This window comes from Geotrypetes seraphini, chromosome 10, assembly GCF_902459505.1.
Source record: "Geotrypetes seraphini chromosome 10, aGeoSer1.1, whole genome shotgun sequence".
In the NCBI taxonomy this organism is placed as follows: Eukaryota; Metazoa; Chordata; class Amphibia; order Gymnophiona; family Dermophiidae; genus Geotrypetes; species Geotrypetes seraphini.
The window spans coordinates 32,763,491-32,775,733 of record NC_047093.1 but is presented as its reverse complement, the minus strand read 5'-3'; the positions used below and the strand labels follow the sequence as shown (position 1 = coordinate 32,775,733).

General features: G+C 42.8%; 1 protein-coding gene across 1 annotated transcript in view; it reads left to right on the top strand.

The window, feature by feature from the left end:
* LOC117368480 (alpha-N-acetylgalactosaminide alpha-2,6-sialyltransferase 2-like) overlaps window positions 1–12,243 on the top strand; it is a 61,270-nt gene that overhangs the window by 37,977 nt on the left and 11,050 nt on the right. Inside the window, exons 6-7 of the mRNA XM_033962180.1 lie at window positions 6,574–6,677; window positions 9,847–9,930. Of these exons, the coding sequence (XP_033818071.1) occupies window positions 6,574–6,677; window positions 9,847–9,930 (188 nt within the window). The remainder of the gene's footprint in view (window positions 1–6,573; window positions 6,678–9,846; window positions 9,931–12,243) is intronic.

The window sequence follows — 12,243 nt, the reverse complement described above, 5'->3', positions numbered from 1 at the left end:
CTGGGGTTAGGGAGGGGATGGTAAGAGGGGGGTTAAGCTTTATCATGGTATTAAGCTTTATTAAGGGATTTCTTGAAGAGTATAGTTTTTATTTCCTTTCTGAACATCTTGTAGTTTGGGGTTGTTGTCAGTAGGTTGGAGACTTGGTTGTCTATCTTCGCTGCCTGAGTGGCCAGTAGTCCGTTGTATAGTTTTTTCCGTTTTACTTCTTTGATTGGGGGGTAAGTGAACGGGGTGTGTGTTTTTCTGTGCCTGGTAGAGGTGGTTTGGATGAGGCGGTCGTTTAGGTAGGTTGGGCTGTCTCCATTTATAGTTTTAAATAGTATACAGTAGAATTTAAATTGTATTCTTTCCTGGATTGGAAGCCAAAGAGAATTGATGAATGCCTCAGTAAGTGGATAACACAGGGGAAACAGAACATCTTTTTGATTGGAGGGGCCACGCAAATGAATCTTTATTGCCGAGTCTTTATTTAGTGCAAATGAGCTTTATTTGCTGATGCTGCGTTGGGGAAAGTATTGGTGAGGTCATACCCCTGTGGCACAATCCATTCTGCTGCCTGTGATTAAACATCTTCCACCTGATAATAGCACTAATATCAGGTGGAAGATGTTTAATCATAGGCAGCAGAATGGGGTGTGCCAGAGGGGTTTGGTCTCACCAATGCTTTTGTGCTATTGAGCTAGCCAGGCACGGCTCCTGGCTGGCTAAATAGCACTAAGCCGGCTAACCATGAATATTTAACAGGTGATAGCCATTGAATATCCAGTCAGCAGCTATGTTGCATGACATAGGAGGGGATGCTGAAAAGTTCTCAAGCCAACCAACTTCCTAAATTCTGAGTGTTATTTTGACATGTTATTTTATTTTGCAAAGTGCCAATTTGCAGAATCATAATGCTATGTTTTGACATTGTTTCAGATCACTGATTGAACCATATCAATGAAAAAGTGTGGAATTTTCATGCGCCACTCTGAGCTTTCACGAAGTTCCCATTCCCGCAGAAGAAAACTCCAAAGGAAATCCATGAATGTATGATGCAAACATTAAGTGACAAATGGCCATCATACTCCACAGTGAACATCTGATACGCAAACTTTCAGCGTGGAGAAATCGAGACCGAAGATGCAGCAAGGTCTAGGAGGCCTCAAACGGTGTCAACTCCTGAAATTGTTGACCATACCCATGGCCTCATTTTGGCAGATCGGCGAATAATGGCTAAAACAATTGCTGAGACACAATACAGAAATCCAGGGAGCATGTTTATTTAGTAAAGGCACTAGCACGTTAATTCTCCAGTAGTGCCTTTGATTTAGTAGATCATGAGATCCTGTTGGGTTGTTGAGACAAAATAGGTCTCTCAGGAAGGGTTTGGAGTTGGTTTCAAGGCTTTTTGATAAAAAGATCTTATCGAGTGGTTTGTGACGCAATTATTCAAATTCTTGGAGCAACCCATCGGGTGTGCCCCAAGGCTCTTTGCTGTCACCCACCCTATTCAACATCTATATTTCCTCTCTGGATCATTTATTACAGAGCTTAAACTTGAAATTCTACATCTATGCTGATGATATCTCTATTTTAATTCCCCTAAACAATTTTACTAATGAAATTTTAAATCACATATTGTTTATTATGACTCGATAGAACAGTGGACTATTAATTTCAAATTGAAGCTTAATACTGACAAGACTAAACTCTTCCTGGCTAGTCCCAACGATAAAATAACACTTCGCCTTAATGGTCATGACTGACTGATTATAAAATCAATTAAAATTTTGGGAGTCACATTAGACCATTTAACATTGGCGGAACACAGCTAACGTAATTCCACTCCATAAAAAGGGCTGCAGAACAGAGACAGAAAATTACAGACCGGTGAGTCTTACATCCATAGTATGCAAACTCATGGAAACACTGATCAAACAGAAACTCGACAAAATTCTAGACGAGGAAAATTTAAGTGATCCACACCAACACGGATTTACCAGGGGAAGGTCCTGCCAATCTAATCTGATTGACTTCTTTGACTCGGTGACCATTCATCTAGATGCCGGGGAGTCCCTGGATGTGATATATTTGGACTTCAGCAAAGCTTTTGATAGCGTCCCACACCGCAGGCTGTTGAACAAACTAAAATCGATGAGATTAGGGGATACATTCACTACATGGGTAAGGGATTGGCTAGATGGTAGGCTTCAAAAGGTGATGGTAAACGATACCCCCTCCAAAACGTCAGCAGTGACGAGTGGAGTACCTCAGGGCTCCGTCTTAGGGCCGATTCTATTCAATTTATTCATAGGAGATTTGACCCAAGGGCTTAGAGGAAAAGTATCACTGTTTGCCGACGACACCAAACTGTGCAACATAGTAGGCAAAAGCAGTGTACCTGACTTTATGGCACAGGACCTATGGCAGCTGGAGCAGTGGTCATCAACTTGGCAGCTAGGCTTCAATGCTAAAAAATGTAAAGTAATGCACCTAGGCAAAAAAAATCCACACAGAACTTACACACTAAATGGTGAAACCTTGTCCAGGACCGCGGTGGAACGTGATTTAGGAGTGATCATTAGCAATGATATGAAGGCTGCAAATCATGTAGAGAAGGCTTCGTCCAGGGCAAGACAAATGATGGGCTGCATCCATAGGGGTTTTGTCAGCAGAAAACCTGAAGTCATAATGCCACTGTACAGATCCATCGTGAGACCTCATCTCGACTATTGTGTTCAATTCTGGAGACCACACTACCGGAAAGACGTGTTGAGAATTGAGTCGGTCCAGCGATTGGCTACCAGGATTGTCTTGGGGCTCAGGGATCTCACGTATGAAGAAAGGTTAAAAAAACTGCGGATGTACTCACTGGAGGAGCGAAGAGAGAGGGGGGACATGATTGAGACCTTTAAGTATATCACGGGGCGTATAGAGGTGAAAGATGATATCTTCAGTCTTACAGGGCCCTCGGTAACCAGAGGACACTCACTGAAAATCAGGGGAGGGAAATTTCAAGGTGATACTAGGAAGTACTTCTTCACCGAAAGGGTGGTTGATCATTGGAACGAGCTGCCTCAGCGGGTGATTGAGGCCAACAGCGTATCAGATTTTAAGAGAAAATGGGATATTCACGTGGGATCTATAGGGCAGTAAAAGTCAGGGAGTAGGTCATTGGTATGGGCAGACTCGATGGGCTGTGGCCCTTTTCTGCCGTCAATTTCTATGTTTCTATACTTAGTGGTAAAAAAAAAAAGCTTTTTTGCATTGTGGAAATTAAGGACCATAAAAAAATACTTTGATCCTTTATCGTTCATTTTATCCACTTTGGGTTATTGTAACATCATTTATTTGGGAGCTCCTAAAAAAATTCTAAGGAAACTAAGAATGATTCAGAACACGGCTGTTTGATTTTTGGCTTTAAAAAGAATGACCATATTAGTCCATATTACCGTCTATTACATTGGCTGCTGGTGGAGGCAAGAGTTTTATTCAAATTCTCTTGTATCTGTTTCAAGTTAATATCGAGATTGTCTCCAGTTTACCTTTTCTCTCATTTTGAGTTGTATAGGCCATCAAGGGAAGCTAAAAGTTCTCACTTATTTGCTTATCCGAAAATTATCGGTTATAGATATAAGACCTTTTTTGATAGGACCCTAGCGTTTCAAGCAGGTAAATTACAAGCCTGGCTAGGTAAATGTATTCATTAAGCTATATCTTACTGCTCTTTTTGGAAATTGATTAAGACCACTTTGTTCGATAAATTTATGATCCATTAGGGTTTTTTTATTGTCTGAAATTATACTTTTAATTGAATGCTTGCATTTTTATAACATTATTTATTTCGCTGTTTGTCCAGCTCTTTTTAGTGTAAACCGCCTAGGTCTTTTGGTAATGGTGGTATGAAAGAATAAAGTTGTTATTATTATTATAATCCATGAGCAGGTGGGTATGCAAAAGCTGTCAGCCAAGTGGGTGCGCACATGTTTGAATGCTGATGAGAAACAACGTCGTGCGGACACTTCCAAGTTGATTTCGCAGCATTTTCAGCTAACTGGTACCAACATTTTGGAATGACTAGTTACTGTTAAGGAAACATGGTTACACCACTATGATCCTGAGACAAAACAACGGTCCATGCAATGGCAGCACTCAGGTTCTCCAGGGTCAAGGCAATTCATGGCCATTGTGTTTTGGTATCGGGAAAGTGTTGTAATCACTGACTATTTTCCAAGGGACAACAAGGTTAATGCAGCTGTAACTTACAAGGAAGCATTGAAAGAAAAAAAGGAGAGGAAAGCTGTCAAAAGGAGTTCTAATTTTGTAAGACAATGCACCTGCTCACAAGGCTGGCAAAATGTTGAATGTCTTGATGCAGTTGGGGTTTCAGTGCATAGACCACCCACCCTACTCACCAGATCTTGCTCCATCTGACTATTTTCTGTTTCCATACCTTAAATAGAGTTTGAAAGGGCAACAGAGCAGCATTTCAGTGACCAGATATCAGAAGGGTTACAGAAACTTCAAACACGATGTTCTAAGAGTGTTGGACTTGAGAGTGAATATGTGGAATAGCTTGTAAGTTTCATGGCTCCTTGTCATTCCCTTCTTGGTTTTGCTGAGAACTTTTCAGCGGCCCTCTCGTACTATGATGTCACAATGCCTCATTCCACCAATGCCTAAGAACCAGCCTCATCGGTGATGTCACGATGGCTTGGTTTCCCTATACTTGTGCCCATTTACCGGATGCATTTGCCTCACTGAAACGAAAAGTGTCAAGAAAAATGTGAAATAACTTGTAAGTTTCATGGCTCTATGTCGTTCAGCACCCCCATGTAGCCAGTTATTGCCAGTATTCATTGGCTGACCGGCTAAATTTAGTGACCAGTTAGACCTGCCTAAATAGTAGGTCTCTCTTTGGCTACTCAGTCAGCCAATGAATATTAGCGTGGCTGGCTATTTTATTTATTTATTTAATTTTCTATACCGTTCTCCCTGAGAACAGTTTACATGAGTTTTTCCCTGTCTGACCTGGCAGGCTCACAATCTATCTAATGTACCTGGGGCAATGGGGGAATTAAGTGACTTGCCCAGGGTCACAAAGAGCAGTGTGGGCTTGAACCACAAACCCAGGGTGCTGAGGCTGTAGCTTTAACCACTGTGTCACCAAAAATAGACCAGACATTCAGCCCTGGCTGCTGGATAAAGCCTGGCATCGTATCTCTGGGTGTTCTGCCAACTGCGGGAATCACCCAGCTAACTCTCACAGTCTGAATAATCGGCCTCCTTGAGTTAATTTTCTCCCATTTGAGCACAAGCTTTGTTCGTGACAAAATAACTCCTCCCACTAAAGCACTTTGGGCCGGATTCTCTAAATGGTGCTGCTTAGAAGAGTGGCGCTGAGCACGTGCCAATCACGCGACGGCACTATTTAGAGAATTGCGGCCATGTTGAAAGTAGGCGCCAGAAATGAAGGCCAGGGTTTTATAGGGCTACATTTCCGGCACCTACTTTCAACTAGAATTGCGTCTGTAGAGTCACCTACTGGTGTCTATGTAAACCACACCTACTTTAGATTTAAGGGCCTCTATGGACAAGAGTTGGATGCTGTCATTTTTAGGCACTTGCAAACGCCTACATTTTTTTTAAAAAAATTAGATTTTAATTGGTTTTAAATGACACCTACCACCATCTAACTTACAGTACACTATAGAGAATTTGAGCCTTTTTTTCCACAAAATGAGTTTGTTAAACTAGTGTTTTATATTCTACTCATACACCATCAAGAAAGCAAAAAATATATATATAGTAATTTAGAAGACAGTAGAATAACTGAAGAGAAACTGAAGAAAAAGCCTCAGAACTAGAGGTCTGCACGGGAACGGGGATCGCGGGAATCCCGTGGGTCCCTTGGGGTTCCCGCGGGAATCCCCCCTAACCCACGGGACTCCCACAGGGACCCCCCTCTAGCCAACGGGACTCCCATGGGGATGGAAGGCTATGGAAGCAGGGTTCGTCCATAGAATATAATGGACAGGTCAGCCTTAGTAAAAGAGGGGGTTTATAAGTTAATTACCTGAACAGAAAACAAAAAAAGTGTTCCACCAAAGAGATTCCACAAGGAAAACAGCAAAAAAAACTGTGGAATTGATGATCCTGTCAGAAGTAATTGCTGCTTTTTATGGGGACGGGCGGGGATGGAGGTAATTCCTTGCGGGGATGGGTGGGGATGGAGAGGATCCTGACGGGGACGGGTGGGGACGGAGAGGATCCTGGCGGGGACGGGTGGGGACGGAGAGGATCCTGGTGGGGACGGGCGGAAATGGGTGGGATTTCTGTCCCCGTGCAACTCTCTACTCAGAACCCCGTTGGAAAAAACTCTCCTCAGACTGATGAGGGTATTCACTTCATCGGCACTTCATTCTACCCTATTTCACTGTTTTGTTTATTTGTATAGAACTTGTTATACTTTCATTCTTAGAAATCAAATCAAAGCAGTTTACACAGGTTCAAAATATAATAAGCAAAGATTAGAGAGAGAAAAGAAGGAAAGGCAACTTGTAGGCTATGTTTTGTCTCTGACTGCAGGACCTTCGTTATATTTTCATCCCTTCAGACCTGCGAGATTACCTCATGCTGAAGTCGGCCATTTTGGGCATTTCAGTTCCGGAAGGCCACGACGAGGGTGATCGGTGAGTTCGATATATTTGTTGTACGCTGCCTTGTTAAGATTGTGCAAACATTGCTGGAAAGGAGTAGTGATGGTAAGACCCATTAAAAATACAGTGCATTCCACTTAAGTGCACATCCTCATGACTGGAATTTATCTTGCACATAACCTGATTGTGCACATGACTGTTGTTGCCCTTTGATAGGATTATTTCAGTTATCCCACAGAGCCAGTGTAGCGCCGTAATAGGAGGGTCAACAATTTTCTTACAGTACAATCTATAAATATAGTTATAGATGGAAGGCATACAGTGGCGTAGTAAGGGGGGGAGGGGCACCCTCATGCTAAGGGCATGGCACTCCTACTCCTCCTCTCTGCTCCCCCCCACACACTCTTCTCTTTGACGCGCGCACCCACCCCTTGACTTCCCCGTAGCTTGTATGCTTCCCTGGCACGAGGTTGCTGCCCACGTCTGCATTGACGCCTTCCCTGACATCACTTCCAGGACCCACACCTAGGAAGTGACATCAAAGAGTGACCCGACACCGTCGTAGGCATGCTGCTCACGCCAGAGAACTTAAAAAGGTATGGGGGAAGGGAGCGCGTGTGTGGCAGTAGGGGAGGGGCGCCTCTCACCCTTACTATGCTGCTGAAGGCATAGGGCTAGATTCACTAACCTTCCTGATTCGTGTCCAATCCAGGCAGGTCCGATGGATTCTTCAAGCAACAATATTCTAATGGGGGCAATTGGAGGAATGCCCTCATGCGCCGACATGGATCGCTAGTGTGCGATCCAGATGCATGCACAGACCATCTGCTTTTCCTGTAGATAATAATAATAATAACTTTATTTTTCAATACCGCCATAGTCAAAGTGACTTCTAGGCGGTTTACATAGAAAGAAGGCTGGACAATCAGCGAATTGCAGAATGCAAGAAGGATGTTGCATAAGAAATTGGAGAAACATGGGGAAAGAATACATGAGAGAAGAAAGATGTTACATAATGCATTGGGGTTAAAGGGGAGGGAGTACCTGAGAGAGGTCATCTGATTAGGCGAGGAATTTGTCGAATAGAGCAGTTTTAATTGATTTTCGGAATGTGTTGTAGGTCTGTTCGGCTTTATTTATGTGGTTTCCCAGCCAGGATTGCTGTCTGTTTGCTTGGAACATGAAGGTCCTGTCTAGGAAGGATTTGTATTTGCAGCCTGTGATCTGATGGACGGTCTGTGCATGCGTTTGTGTTTGTTTGCGGGGGGGGGGGGGGGAGGTTCTTGGGGGTGGGGCCCTCTTTTTTAAAAAACTTTTTTTAAACCTCTCAACTTCTTTGCAAGCCTGTGGTTTTAACCCGCTTAAACCCGCGGGCTTGCTGTGGGGGAAAGGGCAGCAGAGATCCGGGGCGGCAGGTGGAGGAAAGCAGGGCGGCGATTCAGGGCAGCAGGCAGGAGATATTTGGGGCAGAGTAGGGCGGCAATTCAGGGTGGCAGGCAGGAGAGATTCGGAGCAGAGAGATAATTGTCGGGGCAGCAGAGAGCAGGGCGGCAATGGAGCTGGAGAGTCGGAAAGGACGTTTGCGGCTGGTCCCCAGCAGTTGTTCTTGGGTTGATCGGCCAGCCCAGTCGGTTTGCAAAATTTGTTTTGTGAATCGCGTCCCTGCCTACTTTGCGTGCTTTTCCCCTCATTTGCATGCATGGATTGGAATCGGATCGGCAGAGAGGTAAGTGAATCGGGCCGGAGTAAAATCGGGTCGCAAAGGGGTCGCAAATCAGTCGGTACACAATTGGTTTGCTTCGTGAATCTAGCCCAAAGTCTTGTCCTTCTGCTTGTAGGTGTGTGAAAGTTGACTTGGATAGATGCCATACTCTTTTGCAATAGAAGCCTGAATTTCCATATTGTCTAGTCTCTTGATAACATCTATCCTTTCAGCCACTAACAAATAAATGATGACACCATTGTTTCTTTTGTCTTGCACAAGATACTGTAGAAAATGTGATAAAATGCAGAAATGAAGAAAGCAAATTGAACTCTCCTAGGCAAAGTGGACATTGTTGGTCTTTCAAGTGGCTGACCACCCATTGTTTGTCCCCTTTGCCTGCCGCTGCCCCAGAACTGCTCAAAGGACCGTGCTGTATTATTTAAATAATACTTCAAGAAAAACAAAAGGCCTCCACAGAAACCACAAGTAGAAACACCTAAAGTGGAGTCTTAATGGTATTTCAATCGTGGTAGTCGGAGAACTAAAAGTCAATAATAAAAGTCTCTTTGAAGTCTTTGTACTTTACATAAAAGCTTTGTTGGTTTGGTATGTTGATTTGGTATGACCCGACATGGGCCATGTTTCATCTATGCAGAGCCCTCCTCAGGTGCATTTTAACAAAATTCAAGTTGGGAGAAAAAGATGTATACAGTGCTCCCCCGGTCATTCGCAGTATTTTCCAACCGCGAATGACCGGGCAGGAGAGGGCAGCCAGAGCGCCGGCAAGTGAAGGGAATCACTCGCGGTATGCTCCGACCGTCTCTTCCGGCACTAAAGTCGGGCCTCACCAATCAGAGAATAGCTCGATTGGCAACAGAACGTCACAGACAATTGAGAAAAGGAGTTCAGTGAGTTTTGTATCATTTAACGGTGTTCCTGAGTTCTTTCATTAATATTTTCAGTGGGTCTTAACCATCACTTAAACTTCTGTATTTGGAAGTTAGACAGCTTTCTTAGCAGTGTCGTGAGTTTGCACAGAAAGTGTGTCTGCTGTCCTTCACCAAGGTCTTCCAGGCCAGACAGTAGCCTTTGTACTCGCTGCATTTGCATTAATCCATCTCTCTATGGAAATGCTCAAGACAGCGTTTGTGCAGTTCTTTGTCCAAGCCTGGTCCACTGGCGATCAAGTCCTCTTATGTTCTTGTTTGCTCATGTTTGTGCATTTCTACTTATACAAAAACATCTGACAAACAGAAGCAGACGTGGAACAGAGCTTATCCATAACTAGCACTTCAAGGAGAGGTAACCTTCATATATGTAAAGGATGATAAATTACTTAAGTACCTTCAGATTTATCTACCATATTGTTACTCATTGAACCAGAAATTCAAGGCTCAATTATTTGTACCTTTCCTGATCTCAAACTGCACAACTTAATAGATTTTGCTCTGTTTTTTGTTTCTTTTTTTTTTTTTTTTTTTTAACTTATCTGCTTAGGCCATCAAAGTACTTTGGGCCCCAGGCATCGGCAAAGAAATTCAAGTTACTGCATCCAGACTTTCTGACATATATTCGGTCCAGGTAAGGAAGAGTGCTTCTGCTGCTGACAGAAAACTCTGGAATTGCACCTCTTTTTAGGATTATGTCTCTTCCGCTGAAAGCAACAAATAGATGTAGATTGATAAATTGCATTAAAAGATGATTTTTTTTTTTTTATTCTGAACGAATTTAAATAAACTTCCTGACTAGTTTTTTGGAGCTAAAATACTCTTCAGTAGATCAGGACAGAATGAGCAAATGATGGCGATACTAGAAAATAGGTGAATTATGAAAAATATTCCACTGATCGCAAGAGAAACGTGTGTATTTGGGAGGAGGTGGTGAGGAAGGGAAAGGTTAATTGATGTTTGTAAAGTGATAGCAGTAGAACATTAGAATTACATACAGTATGTTGTTTTTTTAATGTGGCAAGAAGACCAGAGCTATGAAGCCATTTATGAAAAATCAGTTCCAAAAGTATCTGATCAATTTAAATTCAAAAGCGTTAGCGTTTGTTTCACAAAGCATTTGGTGAAGATGCTCTATTGAGAGGTAGAAGAGTTAAATTGACTTCGAGTAGTTGCCTGCTGCCTTTTTTAAAATGTATTTTTATACTGCTACAAGGTATTTGATGTATTTGTTTTGTACTCCACTTAGAACAAAGGATTATGGGGAATATACATTTTATGGTGAATGTACATTTTTTAAAAACTTCAAATCAATGTACAGGTTGTCCCAAAAGTCACTACACACTTTTAATATATTCTTAAAAATTACACAAGAAACTGAGTTTATTCATATTCTTAGCGTCAACAAAAGAGTTGTTGCAGTTTTACTTGCTAGGCTTGCCATCACGTTCCAGAGCCTCGAAGACTAGTTGTATACCGCCACATGAGCGACTCCATTTTCGATAACTTTCAGCCACCTTCGGACGCAAGCGGCAATTTTGCAACGCTGCTCTAATGTCAATTGAGCCATGGTTAAGGGACGGTACGCTTACATAAACTGCAAAGTCTAACTATTCTTTTGCTGAAGGCCTCAAGTCTATCCGGATGATCCCTGAAACGAAATAGAAAAAAAAAAGGTGTGTAGTGACTTTTGGGACACCCTGTATTTTTCACCTAATCCTTGATACAGTACCCTGGTCCTGAGTGCTCACCCGCACAAGTGCCCTCTTGATCCGTTTGTTTCATCTGACCTAATGTCTGTTTACATAAATTCTTATCATTCTTAACCCATATCAAGAAAACCTCAATAATGTTGTGTTTTTCCCATGTTATCGATACTGTGCACTATTATGCAATATGGTGACCTATTTACAACATGCCCAGAAAACAAAATAAATAGCATAAATAAAACCTGAACCAAATGAAAATGACCGAGTCCTGCAGTGTCTGTCAAGGTAGAAATATTATTATTGCTGTTTTAATTCCTTCCGCCAGATCACTGATAAAGATTCAAAGTAGACTTTGCAGGTTCAAGTGCAGACTAGAGGTCTGAACGGGAATGGGGATCGCAGGGGTCCCGTGGGAATCCCCCATAACCCACGGGACTCCCATGGGGACCCCCCTCTGGCCCACGGGACTCCCATGGGGCCCCCCTTCTGGCCCACGGGACTCCCATGGGGACCCCCCTCTAGCCAATGGGACTCTCACGGGGATGGAAGGCTTTGGAAGAAGGGTTCGTCCATATAATATAATGGACACATCAGCCTTAGTAAAAGAGGGGGTTTATAAGTTAATTACCTGAACAGAAAACAAAAAAAGGGTTCCACCAAAGAGATTCCACAAGGAAAACAGCAAAAGAAACTGTGGAATTGATGATCCTGTCAGAAGTAATTGCTGCTTTTTATGGGGACGGGCGGGGATGGAGGTAATTCCTTGCGGGGATGGGTGGGGACGGAGAGGATCCTGATGGGGACGGGCGGGGATGGGTGGGATTTCTGTTCCCGCGCAACTCTCTAGTGCAGACACCTTCCAGGAACCCAATTATCATTTTCCTCCAATCAGAATACGGTAAGTCCTTAATAATAGCTGTTAGTGATTCCTGCAGAGCGCATTCGCCAATCTAATCCTCTATTTATATTTTGCAAATTTCCTAAAAAAGTAGAAAAGACAAAAACTCGCCTTGAGAGAAAGTAAAACTATGCAACAAAAGAGGAAAGTGTCTAATCAATCAGCTACATTTCTCGTATTCAAGTCTAAAAGTGAGAATATCATCCAAATAAAATCCATATATAATTGTTCGATTGGAAAGCCAATCTTTTCTGTTGAAGTTCTGACTAGGATCCCAGTTTCGGCTATGCCTTCCTCAGGGGACTAGTAAGTAACTAGTGAATAACTTTCAAAAGCCCCA